At 38.9% G+C, this 24,334-nt stretch overlaps 1 protein-coding gene across 1 annotated transcript; it reads right to left on the bottom strand.

Annotated features, from left to right (window-relative positions):
• Positions 1–1,200: 1,200 nt before the first annotated feature.
• Positions 1,201–24,019, bottom strand: LOC138052351 (phosphatidylinositol-binding clathrin assembly protein LAP-like). Its single transcript, XM_068898810.1, has 16 exons — positions 23,765–24,019; positions 23,533–23,675; positions 20,633–20,708; positions 17,667–17,769; positions 17,451–17,490; positions 16,448–16,504; positions 14,949–15,008; positions 13,776–13,827; positions 12,826–12,974; positions 12,306–12,388; positions 10,135–10,291; positions 8,753–9,023; positions 6,459–6,692; positions 5,539–5,786; positions 4,279–4,389; positions 1,201–3,783 (listed from the first exon to the last, which is right to left on the bottom strand). Exons 1-16 carry the CDS (start codon positions 23,883–23,885, stop codon positions 3,772–3,774), a joined length of 1,917 nt encoding a protein of 638 aa, XP_068754911.1. The 5' UTR covers positions 23,886–24,019; the 3' UTR covers positions 1,201–3,771.
• Between the last annotated feature and the right edge of the window lie 315 nt (positions 24,020–24,334).

Raw genomic sequence — 24,334 nt, 5'->3', positions numbered from 1 at the left:
GAATCATTGTTAAATCTGCACCAACGAGAGCAAAAGTACGTTGACCTTTACTACAACGGTGCGTATTTGGGAACTGGTCAGAGGCAGGTCATGACACTGAGCCTAACTTTCCGACCGTTGGTACAGCTTTCCCACCGACCACCGTACAATGTCTTCCTTTACGTCACAAGTGCGTAGAGTAAACTGCCGAAAAAACTTTGAAAATATTAATTTAAAAGTAAACAGATCTCAAAAAAAAAAAAAAAAAAAGAGAAATAAAAAAAATCAAAGACCCTGGTTGTTTGCCCCTACCGGAGGTGCCGCCAGAGCTCATCATCCACGGTGCAGACCAACAGAATCGCGTCCTCTTGGAGGAAAGCGAACGAGCCCCAACTGTTTCCAAAATACGCCCAGTCGTAACAGGGGTCCATTCTTGTACCCGTCGACACTGCATAACTTTCTTAACCGAGGATGACTTCTGCTCAGGTTTTTGAAACGTCAGTCCCTGTCACCTAGACTTTCTTAATTCGTTCGCTTTCCGTTTCCGTTTGGCAGTCGTCTCGCGCTCTGTGCGCTCGACTTGTCGGCAAGTCTAACTGTCACCAAACCAGCCCCTCCCTCTATTACAATACTTTCTCCGGTTAGTCCGGTTTCTCTACCTTGGGTATATTTATGGTACAGCGGTTGCCACTGGCGCCTTGCTGCTTTTTACCAATCGAGCAGCTGCACCCGACCTCGTTCCCAGGGTCTCTTTTCGTTCCTGGGAACAAGGTTGAGCTGGGCGTGATCAGTGCGGCCAATCACCATGTATGAGAATGAACTGAAGACTGGCTTTCAACGAACAAACGTCAAATTAAACAATTCACGTCTTCTTCCTTTTACAACCTTTTCAAACGCGATGAACATGGCTGAGTACAGAGTCCTGCAAGATGACGTAATTCACTGTCAAGGCAAAACTAGCATTTGTTGTCGGGCGAATTTCTCTCTATAGTGCCAGCAGAGTGAAAACACCCGTAAAAGACGGCATTTCCACAATGCAGTGTGATCTTAGAGGTAAAATAACGCAGTTTTTCCGAGGATTTCGCGGCCTGGCTTGTTCCAGGCTTGGCGTCAAACCGCGGGAATCGCCGTTACAGTGAAGTCCCCACTTTTCCCGCGCTTCCGACAATTCTACGCCGCTCCCTTTTAGAAGTATTATTTAAGATTTGAAATATCCACGCATTACCACAGACTTGACATTTAATAACCTTAAGAAATGACATAATTGGCCTCATCAACACCAAATACACCAAGTTTAAAATTTCTACGCAGCGCCGAAACGCAGCTGACCACACACATTAAAGCACGAGCATTCATGCAACTATTTGTGGCAGCACTTAAATTCGTGAAAACAGTTTCTATGGTAATACACTAGAGCCATAACCTCTAAATATCATTTTAGACAACCGTTTCGGAGCAATTACAGAATGTAGGGCCACTTGGACGCGCAGTTACCTTGACTGCCACCCAACGCGGTCTCCTAGTCGACTAGGCAAAAAGCCGTACCTTCGCATGGGTTGTACTTTCAAACGCAAAATGAAAGACCAGCTTGAAGCAAACACAAGGCACAGCCCAGCGTTTTTAACCAATTGTGGCATTTGACAATACAATCCAAAACTAAAGAATTATTTAATTTACAATTTGCGTTACACTTACTCACCCCCTCACTCAAGCCCAAAACTCTACTGAAACTGAAGGAGACACTCGAAAAACGAGAGAGAGCTAGGCTCAACGGATATTAAAAAAAAGAAACCGTCCATTTAAGAAAATTCAAAAGAATATTCAACGAAATTAACTAGGAAAAAACAGCTACAAGCCTGAAAATTCGCTATCACCGACCTAGAGTGCCCACGACCTTCTCACTTCTCTTATAAAAAGTGACAGAAAATCGACCAACAGCCTTTTAAAGACATTTTAGGCCTAGGTAGAATTCAAGGCTAGAAACCTTTCTTATTTCAACTGAAGTTGCATGCACCAAAACCTAACTCCTTACTTGTTTGCCAATCAGAACCGAGAAAAGACTGTAGGAGATAGTGTACCAAAAAAGCCTCGCTGAGTTTCATTCGGATAGCACTTTTCTTAGGTTGTCTTAATTTGACATTCAGGTGCAAAAAAAACCTAAAAACTTGGTAATGGGCATTTAAATTCCCCGCCCAACGTAATCCACTATGCAACAAGAAAGGGGAGTCATATCCAATGAAAGTCTCCTACACCACTGTTGTCTACATTGTTATACACCTTAAACGCTACCTTGGCGATAACTCACCGTGCCTTTGACACACTTTCCTTGGTCGAATCTTGGAGTTAGTGTTAAATGTAAACTACTTCTACTTGACTTGGCCTTTGATCTCCAACGATCAACTGACCTTAAATTGAGTCCCAGATACATGAGATTACCGAATCTAAGTAATTATATTCGGGCCGAGTCTTTCCCCTGCTTTCTCTCACCATAACCAAGCCAAAGCCATGAACTACAATCCTGGACAAAAATGATACCAAAGATTTTTTCTTGTAAGCCGAGAGAACTCTTTGCAGATTAAACGAACAAAAAGGTCCTATCCTAACGATGCCTTTCCCGAAAGCGAAAGATAACCCTGAGCAGTCATCAGAGCAACTCAGGTACTTGCTAAAGAAGACAGTAAAAAACATAAAGGCTTGAACGGGGCTGACACATGACCGTGCAATTGCGCATGCGCACAAAACTGCTCTACCACTGACGTACACTGGGAGCTGGACAATATCCCACTTTCGATATAACAACTCATTCCCAAACAAGCATCTCGAGGCTCTGGGGAATAAATATAAGGATTTGTATGTCCCCAAGAGCCTCGAGATGATGCCTTTTGTTTATGAATGAATTTTAATATATCGAAAGTGGACTGTTGCGAGTTAATTTTTTCCCTCTAACTGTTCAGAGTTGATGTTTTTCCATTTTGACTCACGTTCCTGGCAACTTTTGTCCAAAACTGTAAGCAAGCCGTTTACAAGGCTATTAGTTTTCAATTTCCTTTCATCAAATTTGCTCATTATTCTGAGATATACTGGAGAAAATCTACATTTATACAACAAAATGTATCTATTTGCACGCGTTTGGGCTCAGAAAAGGGAGTACCACTTTCAAAACTGTTCAGAGCTCTAGTTCAATCACTAACTTGAACTATAGATTTCGACCCTCATGGGTATCATCCTTTTGAAATTGCTGCGAGAAACGTCAAAGTCTAATTTTGGGCGTTTGCTTGGAATGGTTAGAAAATAGAACTCCCACCCAAGATTCAAAAGGTACCCCTATTTCTATCCTCTCAAAGCTCCTTCATTGTCTCCGGTTTTACACCTTCGTTACAATCTGGTGCTGAGATATCAACTCATGCCAAAGTTGACGTGATCGGTCCGTAACCGAATTTCTCACCCAAAACTCGTTCCCATTACAAACACTGACATACGCCACGGCCTACAATTGGAGGCCAGTTGGAAGCGAATCTCATTTTGAGACTCGTGTTTCTTTTGATAAATCGCACACATAGTCAAGCCCACGACTTTTCTCTGGTCCCTGTTGATCCGGAAACAAGAAGGCCCGACCATTAGACGTCTAGGAGTTTGCGCGGATTAATCCCCGTCTAAATTACAAAAACCCGAGAGTAAAAAATAGCTTGGTTACGGCAAAGGCCGGGTTGGTCGACATTTTAGATACAGTGCAAAAAAGGCTTTTTACAGACCAGCTTGAACATCTGGATACCACCAAGTGGCGCTAGAGATTCAGAATCGGACCTGCAAATTTGAAGAGAGGTGTCAGTTTTTAACCCTTTGGAGAAAAATAGGCGAAATTTTGACTATAAATCTCTCAGGTACATTGGGCTGCAAGAATGAAGCCACTACCATATAATAAAAAAATCGTTGAGGAACAACATACTTTTATTTATACATTTCAAAACTTTGTCCTTTTAGTATTTCCGAGAAACAAAGAACTCAGAAAGAAAGAATTGGTGGTGGCACAAAACATGCTTCATGTTGTAAAGGAAATTAATGTTTCAATGTTTCCAAAGGAACTGTCCGAGCAAATGGAAAGTAAAGTTGATGTTCGGACCAATGGCACATGACAGAGTCGAGTACCTATGGAGGAATCCTTGCTTACATTTTTGCCCGGGATGGCTTCGTAGAACGAGCGAATTGGAGGAAACTCCCTGGGTTTTTGAGAATGGAACACTAAACTGGCATCCAATGGCTACTGCAAAAGACAATCCCTGTATCCACCCACCCACTCACCTGGTTACCGGGTATTGGTCCAAACGGATCCGCGGGTTGCATGGGTTTCTGTGGTGGAAATGGCTGTGACGAAAATCCGGACTGTTGCGGGAACAAGCCCTGTTGGCCAGGCTGAAAACAAAATATTGTTTGGATAGAGGATACAGGAAGGTACAACATTCTTAGGTTTGTAACTCAAAAGAGAAAGAATTGATGAAATCCAAAACAGCACACATAGCCCTTTATAACCAAAAACTCGTTAAATCGATAACGGACAAAGCTCCATTATGATTCATTCTTCTGTTGTATAATGGCCCTTGTTTCTATTGTTTTCAGTCTGTAACACTCTCCAGAGCCATTGTTCTGTATAACAACTCACGCGCGCAGCCTCACAATGCCGACATAAACCCGTCCACGGAGTCTTTGCCGTCAATTCATCTGCAATCCTGGCCTCGGTTGTTCAAAAGGTGAATAGCGCTATCCACCGGATAAATCACTATCCAGCGGATAAACACTAGCAAAACTAATTGAGTTATCCAGTGGATAGTGATTTATCCAGTGGATACCGCTATCCACCCTTCGAACAACTGGGGCCAGCTCTATAAGTTTGAAATTTGCAATGGCGAACAATTGAATTTGCAAATTCAAGTTACGATGCAAAAAATTCACAAATTTAGACTTAAGGTACCTCCACTGTCACAAAAGACTAGTACCAAAAACGTTTACAATATTTCCTTTTCGTCTTTTTTTTTTCCCAATAGGAGAGGAAATTTTTTCATTGATTGCCTAACTGCCTGGCCGCCACTATGAGTTCTACTATGCATTATGGTTGCCTCAATTACTTATTTTTTGAGACAGGAAAAATGGCGCTGCCAATTAAATGGATTTAACTGACTAAAGTACATAATACGATAGGTCAGGGACCAGTTGTTCAAAAAACGATTAACACTAATTCACGATTAAATACAACCCAGGCTTGGATTTTGCCTCCACCATGTAATGTTATGTTGAAGGAAAGCAAAACCCTATTTGATAAAAATCTTGCGGAAACTTTTTCTAATCAGCAAATACACTGCAATTTAAGTTCTCTGCAATCCAGGATTAGCTTAATCAGGCTTTGAACAACTGAGCCCTGTATTTTAATCACTTTGAGCGTTGATTAGTTCCAAGAACCGAGATTAAGTCTATACTTTACGCGATCGCGTGTTTGGTAATCACACTTCTTTCAGCCGTTGACACAAAATATTACAAAAGTAAGCTCTTGAAGTTAACTTGACCTACCATGAAAGGCTGCACCATGGGTTGCGAAACAAATGGTTGTCTGAAACCAGCAGACTGTTGCGTGGCGGGTTGTGCCGCACCCACAAATCCACCAGCAGACTGCATCCCAGATTGAGGCAGAGACGTTCTTGACGCGGGCATCGCTTGCCAGTTTGGTCCACCGGTTTTGCTTTGCGGTGGTGGCGCTGTCCACTGATGCTGTGTTTTTCCTGTTGGACCCTTTACATTTCCATTGAACGACAACACATCTGCGATGGAATAACGAGGAAAAGCAATTGAGGTGGCTGCAACAACGTTTGTATACTCTTCTAAACTTCCTTCACCTTTGATAATATTAATTGTTTCCCGCTCTTCCAAATAAATGATACCGGAGACCAGGACGAGAGCATGCCAAATTGAAAGAGGAGAGATAAACTGCTAGTACTGTGCAAGCAAATAGCCACACAGCTTCAGTGATCTCGTAATACCCTTACCTGCAGAATAATGCGTGTTGTTTTGCAATCACGAGTAGAACGGAAGCGATAGATCTCAAGCAAAGGTTATGGGTGTGGTTATAAATGTCGACTTTGGGAGAACAGGCAAGGGCATAATAAAGAGCAAAATAGATCATCAGTGGCACTTCGTGAACCTTCAAATATTGGTGTCACTGTCCTATTGGGTAAGGCAGCGTTGGTGCAGTTGTAAGGGGTCTCGCCTTCCCCCAGAGTGGCTAGCGTTTGTGAGGGTTTTTCATTCTTGACAATACTACGAGGCGTTTTTCTCCGGGTTACTGTAGCCTTCTCTTCTCACCAAATACCACCATTTTATTTGTTTGGCTTTGATCTGATTTTGTTATCTCCTCAATTAGTAGCGCACTGCCAGCGTGAAACTGTCATCACTACCACTTCTAGGATACACACAGACAACCTTTACGTTCTCACCTAAAGACTTTGCGACTCTATCTAAACTGGCATGTAAGTCCCCAGGTGACTGATCTCCGCTAATGTTGTTGTCGACAGTTATTGGGGCAGGTCCAACACTGGACACCGTTGGCATCAGTATGTCACCCATGCCAACTGTCTGACTTTTAACGGTAGTTTTTTTACCAAAGACAGCTTCAAAGTCGTCATTAGCTTGGCTGTCAAATGGGTTGGTTGAGGAAGGGCCTGTGAATCCTGCAAGTACAATTCAGAGTGGTTGAAACTTTCAAATTGAAGTTAAAAACTGTAAGGCAATTGGAAGCATTTATCTGCAACCACAAAAGTACAACCTTGTACGAGGAAAAAAAATGAAACGGCATTTTTGAGAGTAAAAGAAAGTTTCAGAAATAACAGACGTTTAGTATTGAATTTACGGGATTACAACAGGTTGAGCATTGCATTTAGCCGCAAGTCAAAGAAACTAACTTGATTGCATGTTAGCTGTGCAGCAGGTATTGAGCAACCTTTTAAAGAATCTGACCCACCCACTTGACATTGCGCGCCTTTGTTGTTGTTGTTATCCGGGAGTTTGGGGCGTGTACTTCCATAAATGGACAAGTATCGCTCGAGAAAACATTGAACAAAATTTCGTCAGGGAAATCACGAATGTTTTGAAGACCCTCAGGGCAGAATATTTTGTGAAGTTAAATGGATTTTGATCAGAAAAATTGCAGACTACTTTGCTATTTCGAGCGCCTTTCTACGAAGCGTGGAGATGCGTTTGTAGTAAATTCAAGAGGCAAAGACAGTTTACACGAGTGGTAGTACCTGGTTGCTTGAACTTTTCACTGGACCTTTATAAGCAAGCAACCTATAATTATTTGACACCCAAGCAGTTGGCAATGGAAACAACAAGGCGAGATAGTTTAATTCGCTTCTAGCGCGGCACTTCGTAAATAGTGCGAGCGGTTGACGATAAGCGGTAACGAGTGAAGTACATTGTAAATAAAAACATTTGTCAGCAAGCGCAATGCAATACACAGTTTAGTAGCATTATATTAGACGAAATGCTCTTATTCTACGTTCCTATGATCCCTTTAAGTCTTCAAGCGGGTATTGAGTCCAACAACAATTTCTTCTTCCTGTAAATTAAAGATAAGCTGACCTCTCTGACCTCTACAGTTATTTTTCCAGACAGAAAATCTAAATGTCGCACGCAAACTTGCTTCTACACAACGCAGTTCTCTTATCAGTCAGAAAATAAAATGAAGAACAATGGCTTTTTTGTGATTGGGATAGAGATGAGTATTCTAGTGTAATGTTCACCAAAGACTTGCCTTGCCTCTGTGTTCAGTGTCGGTGTCGGTGCGGCAGCAATGAATGCCCGATCACCAATTGTAGCCACAACGTTTTAAAGTTGGGTCTGGAAAGTAGCAATTGATTGTTCGATTTGAGACCATACTTTGAGTTCATTTCAACAGATAATAAACTTGACAGAAAGTAGGCATGCAGTATACAATTCTAGCGGCTGTATTTTGTACTCTCTGTAATTTTGAACTTTTTTGGTAGTCCATACAAGAGACCATTACAATAACTCTGCCTCGATGAAAAGCTCAATAAACAGTTCAATAAGCTGTAATGGGGATATGTGGAGGGGAAAGGGTCAGATTCTTTAAAAGCAAGAGAAAAGACGATAGGCTAATTTTCACGCCTTCGTTATAAGATGTTTCCCTCACCACCCCACTCAGTCATTGTTGTTAGGGTTCTACACATGTTTTACTATTAATTAATTTTGGGACAAAAAACAAGCAACATTGAATGGAAGGGGGGGGGGGGGGGGAGGGGGGGGGAGGGAGGGAGGAAAGAGGGAAGCAGAGCCGTTAAGGAGAAAATTATTTTGGTAGGTTTTGGGATGGTATAATCTGTCGTTGCCTCAACAGGTTTTGCCGAAGATTGTAGCTGCCGAAGATTGTAGTTGTAGCTGCCGAAGATTGTAGCTGCCATTTGACATTTCGTGTGAACATGATGACATTGTGAGGCAGTGTGGCCCAGTGGTTAGGGCACTTGCCTTGAGATCCGGAGATCCCGGGTTCAAGACCCGTTCTAATCACTCGCACTCGTTGAATTTGTTCCTGGTATTTCCTGGTTCAACTTCCCGGCTGCACTTGTAAATAGCCAACTGGTTTGCCTCCGGCCAGTTGGGATTCTTAACAGTTGTTGTTGTGTTCTGTCGTATGTTCTGTATGTATATATGATGCTAAATCTCAATTAGGACGAAAAGGGAATTAGAAACAATGAAAAACTATTAGTAGTACCTGATACTGCTGAAGGACCAGCCCAAGGACCTGTCTGCGGGGCCACACCAAAACCATTTGATGTTGGGCCTGGTCCAAACCCCTGAGCAGCTGGAAAGGCCTGGCTCGGTGGGAAAGCTGAGCTTGCTGAGAATGCAGCATTCATTTGCAAAAGATCATCACTGGCAGATGATGAAGCAACTGGTTTGGATGGTTCAGGTTCACCTAATGATTCCCACTTTTGAGGCTGAGACGACTGCACCTGCACAGGTGCACCAGTTTCCTTGGCTTTCTGTTTAGAAAGAGAAAGATTTAATTAATTAAAAAATGATGAGTTGGCTTATTGCTGTTTACATCTTAAAAAGTAGTTGACCACTCCTATTAAGGCCCTTGAAGGGCCTTTCAAACAAGTAATACAACTAAGTAGAACAAGACAGGATTCGAAATGCAAGTTCAAGAGATCATTGGAAGCAAGCTTTTCATGTCCATTCTCCTGTTCCCATATATGCATGAAATTTCACATATTCTAAAATCATTTTATTCACCTCTTACAGGACATAACTTGAACTTGCAACTTACCAGCTCACAGTTGGCTTGATGGATACATGTAAGTTGAAAGAGCAGTGCAATGTAATTGCACGGTCATGGGTTCAAATCCCATTCATGGGTCGCCTTTTTTCAGGCTTGCTTTCCACTATTTTAGTTGCTTATCCAACTGCGATGAAATTTTCAAGTTTCATTTGATGTCCATTCTACACTTCAAATATGTAAAATTTCAACTATTATCTTTTAACTAGAAGAAATTTCAGAACCAAAACTGACAGGAGGTAGACCAGTATGCTATTCACGAGGACCAACGTTTTCCACAAAAAGTCCCCAGTCAGTGGTCAGAGAAGGATTTAAACTAAAAATGTCAGAGTTCAAGTGTGATGCCCTAATCACTCAGCTGGGTTATCTCATGCTAAAGGCCGAGACACACTAGGTGACAAGCCGCAGCGACAGGTCCCTGCAACACCTCCCTGTGTGTACTGTACTTGCAAAACAAACAAGTCGCTGCGAGATGATCCCTTTTCTGTGCACATGCAGTGATCTCGTATGAGGGGGAATGTGAAGAAATTTTCTAATTCAATGTGGCAGACCGTATGACCCTCTCATTGGTTCATTTATATTTTGTCGCAGCGACTTGTTGCCGAAAGAGTATGCACAATGCAACAACACTGCTTTCGCTTATTTTGACAATACAATCAGTTGCACAAATTCAAACTGGTTTGAATTCGAGCAACTGATTGCAGCGACAAAATTCTGCCACAATGACAATGATTTTCACAAAATTAACTGTGGTGCACAAGGTGAATTGTTGCGACTTATCACCTAGTATGTCCCGGCCTTAACACCTTGCTTACCTTAAAAGCTTCAAGATATTTTTCTTCCTCTTCGAGGAGATCATTCTTTGGCGCAGTGTCAACAGCATCATCAGCATCAAACTTAGTTGTGAACTTTCCAGCACTGAATGCATCTGTTGCAGATGGTGGCAGCGTGATACTGGGGATGGTCAGGGGTCTGCAAAATCCAAATTAAACTCAATAAACACTTTGTTGTCAGGTGATCGTATCATGTACCTGTACAGTTTCCAAAACACATAATTCCAAAATTTAAAAAAAATAATTAATGTTTAAGTGAAAGCCATTGCTGCAAGTTTTGTGACAGAGGATAAAATTGCTTTCTTTAGCTGGCTTTCATCCCACCTACATGTAGGTCCACTTTTGTGAGAGAAACATGCTCAATTTTAATGATCATCAACAAGTAAATCCCATTTACCAGCAAATCCAAGAATCAACTTTGTATATTTGCAATAGAGGCAATGCTAGCGATTGTGTTATTTTTAAGTTATAGGCTTTTGTAGAATTGTTTATGTTACTTGAGGAGTGGAGTTTGGGAACACTATGGGACATTTATTGTATACTGTCTCTTTCCAGGCACATGAGTAGAGAACACTTCATGATGCTACATGTAATCTGCATGCAACCCATCACTTGCAGCACTGGAAATCTCCCTCATCCCTTCAAACAAAGCTGTGCAAGACATTAAATGGATATAAAATAACAACCACATGCACCTGTTAAAATGATTTGATTTCAATAACTGTAATGTTACCATTTACATGTAGCACCTTTGCAAAACTTTGTTTTTGTTTCCAAGATTTCCTAACGTGCAAAGCGCACACTTAACTTTTAAAGAAGGGCCAATGATAAAACCCTTAACAGATGTGACATACAGCAAACCCTACTCTCTTGAGAAAAGGCTGAAACAATCAAGTGTGGTCTTGGGCAACACAAAAAAAGTTACAGTTGCACATGATATTATTATTTTGCGCAGTCTAAAGCTCCTTGCAAATGGATGCAACAATTCCACAATGTTGGGAGTTGTTAATGTTGGATGGTGGTGGCACTTGAGTGTTTTGCAGCAACTCCCAATAACGTAAGAACATGCAGTGCATTATGGGAAGGATAAGACCCATAAGAATTTGTAAACTTACAAAATTTGGCTTCCATCTTCTTTTCAACATGTTAATGCATTGCTATCTCCATGGAGACCATACATGTATGTAATGCATGTGCGTGGCCCCAACCATGTTGGAAGAGCTGTGCAAATGGATCCAACATGGTTGCACGATGTGAAGCGAACACAGGACGAAAGGAAATCAATGTTGGGAGTTCTCAGCTCAAAAGTTGAACCAGTTTCAAATTTCGTGCAACAACTCCCAACAAACGGGTGCATCATGTAACACCACCCAACAATGTTGCGTCCATTTGCAAGGGGCCTAAGAGTACATCAATGTTGTAAATGGCAGCAAAAGGCTTCCACAAAATCTCTTTTCCAATGCTTAACTACATTTGTACAATTGAAATTAAAAGATTTATTTTATGTTGCACACCCTGAAGTGTCCTTACCCCTTGAAACTCTGGCTCGTAACACAACATAATTTATTACATACAGTACCTACTGTAGTTATTCGGTTATAAGGCGCACTTGGTTATAAGACGCACCCCAAACTTAGCAATTTAATCAAGCTAAGTTCTCAAACTGAAAATAACGCGAAAATACTCGGTTATAAGATGCACCAAAAATTGTGAGTTATCAAGTCGTTTAGTGTTCTTAAAGGTCTCTAAAAGCACTATTCTCTTTTTTAATTGACAACTAGTGTCCTTTTCATGTGTTGTTTAAACTGTAAGTTCTTCTCAAATTGTGATCTTAAGATTTTGTTGCACGAAAATAATTGGCTATAAGAAGCACCCCAATTTTAGCACTAACTTGCCACACAAAGACAGATTTTTCTTGAAAAAACCGTGCGCCTTATAACTGAATAACTATGGTAATTATAAAATTAGCAAATGATCCCATCAAATTACAGAGTAGTAATGAAAGAATGCCTGTGGGCATCAGTGTTGACAAAGGCCCTCCCCTCCCCTCCCCTCCCTCAAGAAGTTAACTCTTTTTGATTCTTAGTAAGACAATGTATTTTGTTTAATATTACAGTGTAATACAGTAACACTCTCAAACATAAAACACTCACTTTGATGAAGGGGGGTTAGTCGCCTTTCCCTTTTCCAGAGATTGAAAATGATTTTCAAGGGCATCCAAAAGACTGTTTGGTGCCTGAAAGAAAAAAAAAAAGGATGCCTGAATGCACAGGATTTCATTGTTTTAGGGACAAGTACCACACAAAGTGGCTGGGTGTAACACACACAACTTTGCAGCATGGCATGTCTTACACCGCAGCTGCTTTCATCCTTTCCACTCAAATCTTTCACAAAAACATCGACAATAATGCCAAGATGCAGATTGCCTATGAGTACATGTAAGATTTGCATGTACGGGGGAAAACAACACAAATGCAAGGAATCATCCAAATTAATGCTACAGTGGTAACTCGATTTAATGAACCTCTATATAACACAGTCCTCGGTATATAAATGTCACAAAAAATATTTTTCAGGCCAGCCAAAGTTACAGTAAAATTATTAATTGTGTGGAACTGAATATATCGATAGAACACGATATAATGAAATCCTTGTTATGACAAACCAACCAACCTTGCTCAGGTCAGGAATGTCATCCTTATCAAAACCCACATCCTCTGCCACTTTCAAAAAATCTGAGACTCTGTCCATTCTTGTGATGAACTTCTTGTAAATATCCAGTCCCTCCTTACAGCTTTTCTTATTCATATCAAAGTACTTTTCTATAAAAATGAATTTGAAGTATTCAGTAAGAATTAATCATTTCAAACATCAATATTTGCTGATGCTTAAGGTTGGCAAGCCCAGAAAGATGTACATGTATGTCAGAGGGAGGGATGAATTATCCAAATTAAGCAAACAATTATGTGAGCTGCCACCAAAAAAGGCCCCATCACACTAAATCCACTGGTGGAATACAAATTACAAATAGGAGGAGGAAGAGAGAGACGATATAAATCCAGAGACCCTGCAGCCAGCAAGCTACATGTAGAAATTGCAAAACTCCACAGCTGGCTCAAGTCACTCAAACGAGTGTAGTTGGTCAACCTGCCTTGTTTAAATGTTTAACTGACACCTAAAATCCCTTTAGCAGCATGTATATTTTACCAGAAACCCATAAGAGTTGAAACGTGTAATGCGCGTTCACAGCTTCCGAATATTCAGTGCGAACTGATTGGTTGAATGTTTCAGTGCTAAGTACCGTATTTGGAAACCCCTCGCTCTTGTTGTTACAAATATGGTATTTAGCAAATCGAATATTCAGAAGCTTGTTTCCCAACACACAAGGGGCCGTTACACGTTTCAGCCCTTATGGGTTTCTGATTTTACCAATCAAGAAAAAAATTATTACTTAACTTTTTTATTGTACCTCATGGCTTTTTGGCCGAGATGACCAGCCTTACCTTTGTAATACCTAAATAATTTCGATTTGACCAGCAAGACATGTACACATACTAATTCAACGTGACAAAAAGTTACCTTATTTCTTTCAGACAACACCATAGTAACTGTTTGTTACTTACCAAGCAGATTTATTATACCATCATTGTAGCAAGCAAATAATCTGATCAAGTCCTGAATATTAATAAAGAATAAAGCAAAGAGTGACCTTACACTGTAATTACCAATAATACATTGTATTATATGACTAGCTCCGTGAGCGGGCAAGATGAACCAAATCGCGCGCTCTGATTGGCTACCCGAGCGGGCAAGATGGAGCGATACTGCCCGCTCGGGATTTCTCGCTTGGTCCCGCAAGATCAAAGATCATTTTTTGGTGTTTTAAGTCATATAATAAATCCTTTATTGACCAAGATTGTTCGGTCAAGATGACTGGATATTGGCCTCGTTCTTTTTTTGCGTGTTTATAAACACGCAAAAAAAGAACTTGGCCAATATCCAGTCATCTTGACCTCACGCTTGGTCAATAACCCATACGTACATGCCAAGCTAAGACTACATTAACTGTGATTTACACCTTATTCATCCCATAAAATAATACAGTGTGAGATAAAGGTTTCCTGCAACTTAAACCTCAACAACAACAACTTTTATCACAACATCTGCATCCAAAACCATGATTAACAACATCAACATTGATATTAATTATCTTCAAAACTCTTGTGTTTGTCACCATCACTATGGTTACCATATTTTAGTCAAAATTGCCAAGAGGAGCAGCAACCCTGGACAAATGTTTATTTTTCCTTCTGCATGACTCAGTTCCCTCCAATTTATTTGCTGAATAGTTAGGTTTTCTTTTTGAATTTGAACAGGGTGGAATCAACAATATTCTTCACTCAGTGAATGTTTACTTAAAATGTTAATACAGGAGGATGGTGACGTGGCATACAAACTATTCTGACTCATTGTACATGGACAATGTAATATGTAGTATGTACATATAATATGTAACTTATGTACATATAATATGTACCTATGTGTTATATGTACATTGTATGATATGTACATGATATACGTAATTTGTGTATGTAAAATGTGGCCATAAAATGTGTAATGTGTAAAAAGAACCGTTACATATTACTGTAATCTGTCATGTAGACAACACCAACCCGCCTAGATTAACAATAAGCTACAATATATTTGTGGTTTAATTAAGGTAGCCTTTGTATAATTAATAGTAATTTCAATTTGAAATAAGCTTACTAACAATAAACTTAGACACCTACACTAACCTTAAAGAGAAGGACAAAGGCACTGTTTATCACACCATTAGTCAATTCACTTGATTTTATCTGAAATCAAATGATGTTCAGGAATGCTGTTTTATCTGTCCAGAGCACTAACAACAATCGTTATCGGTACCATTTACAATTATTACACAAATTCACTACTTACAATTAATTTGATTAACAAATTAAATTCAGTACAAGCTGGCTAGAACAGGGATGTTGCTATTAGCGCCGGCTGCCGGTGAAAATGACCGCTTGAGAAAGGGGTGATTGCTGGCAGTCGATCGCAGCAACTGACAAGATTGCAAATTATTCTCTACAAAGTTTAAAGGAAATTTGATGTGCTAACGAAAAAATTGAATATCTGTTAGTAGACGGAATTATCACTAGAATTTATCGATACTGGAAATGAAATAAAAGCATTGTTTTAAGTACTGTTGCATTACATTAAATTTTCGCGACACTTAAATTTCGCGTTTTTGTGAAATTCTTGTAGTATGAATCACTTTTGATTTCACAACCTTTAGTAAGGCTCTATTTAAAGGTACATGTATTTAACTTATCCTTGAAGAAAGTAGCACAACTACATTTACAATAACGTCAAAATTTACAAGAGATGCAACGATGGGTCAACATGTATATGAGAACAGTAACAACAAAGTTCTAACAATTTCCACAGGAATTTTACGCTTGTTCGTTAATTTTAGTCAATTAACCATGATTTCCATAGTTGTTTGTGTAAATTTCAGAATGGAAGCGGAAACATGAATCATGAATCATACTTTTAAATCTTTTGAGAATCACAAATCTTTGTTTTAAAAACTTGAGAATCATGACTGACGACACTGAGGAAAGCTCAACAATTACCCATACATGCATGAATTAATTACTTCCGATCCAGGGAACGTAAAAAATCGCTTTTAAAGAACATGAACCATTGAGGTAAAAGCCAAGAAATGAAAAATACATTAATTAAGACTCTAATGATTTTGCCTCTATCCTCAATTGTAAATGTCTTGGTATGAAGACGTTGCAATTGCCACAGATTGATAAAAGCAAGATTTTGTCAACATTTTAATGCTAATAAACTTGTCCTTTCTTCATTATTGGCTATTACTGATGTATTGTTCTTCACTTAATTTTCATGTCATGTTTTCGACACTTATTGTTCGTTTCACTTTAATTTCGCGATTTAAAAAAAAATCGCAAAACTGGCAATATTAAAGTGTGGAGAAAATTTCATGTAATAAGGTATTTGTCATCTTGAAGAATGCCAGGTGTTGCGAGACACTGGGAACAATCTTGTTACCACATCCCTTTGATGCTCAGAGCACAAACTTACTGCCTCGTGCCATCAACAGAACCTTCAACTGGATGAATTTAATCTTAGCTACATCCCTGCTACAATAATCACGAGGGCTAAAGGAGCTACACCTTACATCAGAAACACGAAATACTTCAGATAAAATACTGTCATTAAATAAGAGAGTAACTTTACATACATCAACTTCAAGCAAAGCATCAATCTGTTTTTGAAGGACAGGAAGAGCTTTGATCAGCTAAAAATCATGAAAGAATCAAGGTTAACTTAACTTGTTGTACATACAAATGATTCAAATCAAAAGTTTTAACAGAAAAAATTCTCACAAAATTAAATTAATAAATAGTCTCTTAATTAACAGGGCTCCTGGCACAGTCCAATGAAAACTTAGGAGGAACTGCATAATTTGGTCAAAAAACCTGTACAATATTACACAATTCAAAATCTAAAACTCTAGAGTGTTTCTACACGACTGAATGTACTGCCAAGATTTTCTGGGCACATTTTTGGCTGTTAAGGTTTCAAAGCATGAGGCAGTGTATTATTATTTAGCTCTCAATAACGAGCAGGAGGTCTGTATGGGAGAATTTTGACCGAGGTCGTGAGTACAGACCGAACACAATGAGGTCTGTACACACGAAAAGGAGGTCAAGATTCTGCCACACAGACTGACTAAGCTCGGTTAATAGGATGTTTATTATATGGCAAACAAAAACAATTTAATTCATTTAATGTAAAAGCGACGAGTGGCGATGAGCTGAACTTAATTCTGCCAAAGTCTGCTCGTCCTCCTTACCTTTTTCTCATTGTGCTTTATGGCACTTCCATAAATAAATATTGGTAGAAGAAAATACTTAATATTTTGCAATATAGTTTGCAACTTTCAATTCACTGCAAAACACTACCAGTCTAGATCCTGGTCTAGATGGGAAAATCTAAATTGGGGTCAAAGTCCATTTCAGCCAATCAAATTCATGAATTTGGAAATTCCCAGTCCTTGTGAGACAGAGCCATACAATAAAGGCCTGTCGTAATCCTGTCCCTTCTGTGTAAGTGTGACACTTAACAGATTATTTTTAGTTTGTCCAGTGCCATGGCAGCTTTACTTGTAAATGGGGGCCAGTTAAGGGGTGAAAAGAAACAAAGGAAGCTACAATGTAAAATGTGAACCCTAAGCAACCTACTTTGGTGGCATCCATGGTCCTTAAAACACCCTCTTCTTTTCTGAAAACAAAAACAAAAACAAAAAAAACCAGTCAGATCATCATGAAGGTCATTTGTGATTTGTATACATGTAAGGTCACAGAGACTGTCATTCAATTAATTTTAGATTATTAAATAGCCCTAAATGCAAACTTGCAAACAGGCCTTTGAATTCTGTGTGATTGATTGCTCCTTACCCTCTCTTTAATCGACAGAAGTCAAAACCCATTTCTGTATAAGAGGACGCCTTCTCATTCAAATAATTAGCATATCTTCGCACAAATGTAGACATATCATAGCCTGTCAAAAACGAATAACAGTCAAATACTTTTTTTCATTGTCTTCAAGCATGAAAAATACATGTTTGAGACTACTGTACATAAAATACATGTAGTTCAAATAATTGTGGTCTTGTGGAAAAAAGAAGGCAAATATAAAGCCTAACATGTCTGCCTAAATAATTGATAGAGAAAACACAGTTTAAAGTCACATTGTTGCAGGATTGTTTTCAAGAAAATCCAAAGTCTACTTGCACAAAATGTGATAAACTCTTGAAATTCTGAAGAAGTTTTATTATTTGCTGTAACTTGCTAAAATCTTAATTAGAAGAGGTTTTGTATAATTATAACTTTGCTATAAAACAATGCCATAAAATATTAAACTTGGTAAAAACGGTAAAAAGTTTAAAATGGGATGTTTCGACTTAAGTCCTTATAAGTATTTTCTTAACTTAAGTTTTTTCATTGAACCTTGATAATGAACATCACATTTTAAACTTTTTAACCGTTTTTCCCATGTTTAATACTTTATCGTAATGTTTTATAGTGAACTTGCTAAAAGAGGAAAAAAATGCATGCATGCAAATCACAATATACAAGGCTCATGCTTCCTAACGGTCGCCTGGGGTGCCTTATTTGCAAGCGCGGGCGACCAAATTTCTGAACGAGTAGCCCGAACTTGTAAACATGGTCAATACTGCTAAGGACTTTTGTTGCATTACCTCCTGGTAGCGCACACAGACTGGGTCGCAATGTGATTCTCAAATAATTGGAAATGCTACGTCTGTAGGTGTGGTGCATGTTTCCCATGTTTTAATTTTACGCACGCAAAGGCAGTTCAATTTGCACAGGTTAACTTGCTGAAAGTTATGCAACAAAGGAAACATGTTCGTCCCATCAACTCTCAAGAGATTTACCAGTAAAACGTGGTACAATATTACTTTTAATGTGATTTCTTAAACTCGAATTAAACACTGAAAGAAAGTATTACTAATAATTATTGCTTTGGTGAGGTCTGCACTATTGTACGTACAAATATTATCACGTGTGAATCTCCTTTTTCTTGCATTTATTGCTGAAAGTTTACTTGGTTTTTTTGCCCGGTGACAGCAATGGAGCTCTCGCAACAGGTAAGCAATACCTTTTGCTTCTTGTGTCGTCGTTCAGAACTCGAGTGAGGTAGTCATTTCAGTGATGATACAATTAAACATGCATTTCTGTGATGCATCTCTCCCATTGATCACTGATGGTTCTTCCCTGACCCCAAATACCTGGATCTTTATGCAATTAAGACGTGCGAACAAATCACAAGCCACAAGGCGGTAAATGATAATTATTATGGTCGCAAGTACACTTTTACTTTTACTATTCCGACATAAAATGTTGATCAGTGACAGACAGGATCAAGAATTGTGACTACTACTGGCCTTGATCTTGAAGATAAACAGGGTTTAATTAAATTGGAAAAATAGGTGACAGCTTTTTTTCACTTTGTTTATACATGTATATACAACCTTTACTGTCATAAGGTACACACCAGTTTTTTGGTAAGTCATCTGTGACACCTTTACATCTTTCATTATTGTACCTACATGTATGGAAGACCACCTGACTTTGGGGATGTGTGAGGAGGGGGGGGGGGCTGTGTGCTGGGTTAATTAATTAATGTATTTATTTATTAATCAATTAATTAATTCTGGGCTCTTGAAACAACTTTTAATGTTGGGAGCGGCTCCTCGAAGATTTTCTTAGACAGTAGCTCTGATATAATGGTTTTTAATGCTGGAAAAACTACAGTATCATGCAAAAGCAATGATAGCGTAACTTGACGCAATTCAAAAATTTCGGGTCTTTTGGACAAAAAATGGCAAATTTCTGTCCAGAGTGAAAGTTCACAGAAAATTTGGCAGACAAAGCAGCTATCATTTCTGTTTTACAGCCTCAAGGCTTCTATTATTCTATCGCTGCTGTTCTAAATTGCTTGAAATTGCTTTGAATTCATGAATCCTTTTCCATTCTTAAAATTCAACTTTTTTCATCATGTCACAACACTTCTGGTGTAGTGTAATAGACCCAAGAACAATTTTTACCGCTTGTTAGTTAAAGGCTTCGTGACAACAGTTCATTCTCATGACCAAAGGAATGAAATTATACAATGTACATGTATATATTTTGTTGAGCCTTCCCTTTCACTTCTCCACAAAATTTGCCCTTTGTAATGAAGTGAAAGGGACACAACTTCTTAACCGTCTCCAAAATATTGATCGTCAAAGTGACCACAGTTATTTACAAACCACAATGGCCAATCAATGTGCTCAATCTTTGCAAACCACACCACGAGATTTTGCATACAACAAGCGAAATTACACTTACGATTGAGAATCATCGCAAAACAATGCTCAAATTTTCAAGTGAAACTTTGTGAAAAGTTTGCAGGGACAAAGATTGAAATTTGCACATTTCACTCATTACTTTGCACAATACTGTATATTAATATATTAAGTTAAGAGAGATGTTTAGAACAATCATACTTAAACACAAAGTTGCACATGAAGACATGCTATTCCCCTACATTTAGGTATTGTTCAAATTCATCCAAGTATGGCTTATAATCCAACAAGACAACCAACTCTCACAGAAAAGCAGAGATGGAACTCAAAACAGATTTTTCCATAGAGATACAAGTAATTTACATCTTAAAATATGACAGACTTAATGACGATCCTTGCGTGTGTTTTTTTTCTTTTTTTAACATTTTACATGCATCCATGGTTGATCAACCATTAAATGATTTACAAAATAATGCCCAAGCTAACCCACCTTTTATTGCAAGTCTTCATATTTACAACCCACTCCTTAAGATTGATAATAATGATTTATCATACCCTGAACACCACTCTTGTCGAGGAAATTACCAAGGTTGAAGTTGGACGTTCTTGATGCCAAATACTGGATGAATTTCTATTTAAACAAAACAGTACAGGAGTACAAGTAAATGCAATAGTACTAGTTCTGAATGGTGGCCTCAAATAAGTAAAACTTTGTGCATGCCACAACAAAAAACATACTGAAAATCCAACAGATGCCACTCAGCTGATCACAGCCACAATAATAAACAGATTTAGCCAATCCTAAAAGCGGAGCTCCCGTTTCTAACCTCAGAAAGCAATGTAGTGTTAATGGAAATAATTATGCTTCTGCATATTAAGTACCAAATAAATTAATTGTCATTAGTGTGTACAGTTCACAGTGATTAAACAGATCAACACCTCCAAGCTATCAGCAGTAAATAAACAAGCCTTGCAAACAATAACTAACAATTTTAATACACAACTAAAACTGAAATTACATGCACAGTGATCTCTTTCACAACATTTTCCGTTTGACTGATAATCTTTACTCCCTCCCTGTTCAGTTTAACAACAGCAAAAATCTTTACCAATTCTGAAAACGTCAACCCAAAGTAGTAAATTTGCTTAATGGACTGCAATTTTACAGTCAAAGTAAGCTAAAAAAACAACCTAAAGTGTAGTAAATTTGCTTACTTAACTGCAATTTCACAGTCAAACAAAGCAGCTCACAACTGGACACCCATTTCACACAAAAAGCCTATAAAATTTGTTGAAATATGTCAGACTCTCTGTCGACAAGAAATTGCAAACATCTTCCTTTTTTAGCTACAAGCAATTGCAAAAAAGAGTTGAGACACTCCCTGTTAACCGTATAATGTGTGTCATTCAAGTCTGCGCATCCCCAACCCCCCTTTCCCCCCCCCCCCACCCCCCCAAGCAACGTTTTTTCCATCTCCACTTGGCATTCAAACTAAAGGGTATCAACATTGAAAAAGGGGGGAGGGGAGGGGAGGGAGGGGCAATGGGACTTTTCTTATGAATTAGAAGAGGGGCTTTAATTAAGTGAATTTTTGATTCAGTGCCTCAACCTTTTTGCAATTGCTTGCAGTTTGACAAAAATTTAATATGTGAGGCAGCGAGACAAGTAAGCTTATTATTAAGAAGGAAAACATTAAGCTGACCTGAAAGCTAACCATTGTAAATAAGTGTTTTGTCTTTCACTCTCTTTCTCTCAGCTTTACATTGATTTTCATTGAAATTTTCTCTTCCCCTCCTTCCTCGGCGTCTCTCAAGGATTTCTTTCCTTAAATTACTCAAATTTCGTCGCCTCTTCTCCCGTGCTCTTTTCTGCTCTTTATCCTGTTGCTCATCACTAATATGATTTCCTACCAGAAAAAGGCGCATTGCCAAATGCAACGCTGCCACGCGATTTCCTGCCAAGGAAAATTTCCCAAACACTCCCATCCCCAGAGGCTGCCCTGCCTCCCCACCTCCACCCAGACAGTCTGTAAGGGTAGACGGACGTACAGACGTACATGACGTCATGACCAAAATTTCTTGCATGGTTAGATTTCCCAAAAAATCATACCCATGGTGCTCTGCTGGAGCACTTTTGCACGCCTGAGCTCCTACATTAAGACAAAACTGATTTTCTTAAATATCAACGACTTTTTTTTTCAATGCACCATCTATTTTTACCTGCTTTTGGGAATGATGGAAAACAGAGAGTTGTGTATGAAAAACTTGAAAACATTGGGTGAACATGTTCAAGTTTTCGTGTTGTCACATTCTTGTATAAAAAGGAATAACCATAATAAATATTTTGGCTGACCCTTTCGTTCTAGATTCACTTGAACCCTGTAAAAAAAATAATGTTGAAGAAATTCCAAAGCCATCAAGATGTTTAAAGATGACATTAATGAAATATTCACCAGAAATTGTTACAAAAGCCATGACACTGTCCCTTTAATCTTGAACTCTAAACTATCAAGAGCAAAACCTAATATTTAATCTTGGAGATACGAGACAAGAATATCCTACACGGTAAAACCGTACCTAATGTTAATCTTGAGGATACGAGACAAGAATATCCTACACGGTAAAACCGTAACGTAAAATTAATTTTATCAACACATCTTTTCCAGCAAAACAATTTCTTTTAATGAAGTTACTTCATATCATAGGAAGAACCAGACGATTAAGAACAGCACTTGGAGAAATTGTTATTGTAATGAGGCACACAGGTCTTGACCGATGAATAACAATTTTAGCCTTTTTAACGAGCTCGAGAACATACTCTTTGTAAACATGAATTGAAAGGATGCAAACAGAAACAACCCTAGAAACAGTATTTTCCCATCTAGACAAATTGATTCATTAAAATTGGTATAACAACATCATGAAAAATGACATTTTGCTACGGCCGGCGGTACGTGACGGTGCATAAAAAAACCTTTCGTTCACAAAGCGGCAAAAACATGATGTTATATCTCGAGAAGGATTGTACAACAACGATGAAAACGTCTACGTACATGTATAAGGTTTTCACAAACAATACATTTTGGAAATGCAGCGTAAAATTTTGCTTTTAGTACATGACGTTACAAGAAAAGTGTGCAACGTGTGAATTCCAAATTTTATTGCAAGGCGAATGGTAAGCAAAATCTTTAACTACTCAGTGTCTAGCCATAAAAAACTTCAACACCTCGATATTGAGAAATCGTCGTCTTTAATAGAGCGTTTAAGATAACACGACAGTTTACGTGCAAGGTTCTACGTTCGGAGACATTCGATACTGATACATGCATAGGAAACCAAAACTTTTAAAACAGCAGTTAACATAATATTCACGTCCAAAAACAGGTGGTTGCATAAAGAGAAGCCACAGGAATACCCTAGTCTCATAATGTGGACAAACAATCACCAAATCTCACCTCGTTTCCGTATGACATCAAATGGTGAAAGGTACATTCCGCTTTGAACACTACAACCCAGCTTGAGTTTGAAATTCTCTCGAAAATTAACTCCGCTAAGTTCGGAATTGATACATTGTCGTTATGTGTGCAGGACGTCAGATCTATTAAGAACAGCAGAAATACGAGACTGTCGTTAACCTCAACGGATAGAATAACCGTGTATCTCCGAAATAATTTCACGAGGACTTACAATCTAAATGCTTCCTTTTGGGACCCATAACCTCACGACTAGACGCCTTGCAAACAACTTTGGCCACAAATGAACCAGTTATAGAGTGTCTGGCGGCGTCCAACTTATCAACTACGGACATTTTTTGTCAGTGAAAGATCAAACCCCTCAATACGAAAGAGAAAATTAAAGCAAATTATGGGCGAAAAGTACGGATCTTCGCCAATACGGCAAATAAAGATGGCCGTCGACAAATCTTATTTGACCACGTGACACAACGCTAAATACAACAATCAACCAATCACGTGACTTCACTCTTTGCACCTGTGGGCCTCTTCATCATCATAATCATCATGCGGACGCATCCGAGAATGAGTTAACAATGCTTTTCCAAGAGACTCTATCAGCCATCAAATTTGGGAGATCATTTATATCTTGATTGATGTCCCTTGCTATACAGTCAATGTAGTTGAAAGGTCTTCTTCCTCTAGATTTGCGTGGGAACCTCATACAAATGATCATGACGTCAGAGATTATTTGGTCTTTGGATCGAAAGCAGTGGCCTGCAAATCTGGCTCGGCGTTGAGCAAG

Source organism: Montipora capricornis, chromosome 6, assembly GCF_036669925.1.
Source record: "Montipora capricornis isolate CH-2021 chromosome 6, ASM3666992v2, whole genome shotgun sequence".
NCBI lineage: Eukaryota > Metazoa > Cnidaria > Anthozoa > Scleractinia > Acroporidae > Montipora > Montipora capricornis.
The sequence above is the reverse complement of the archived record's forward strand: the minus strand, read 5'-3'. Positions and strand labels throughout refer to the sequence as shown.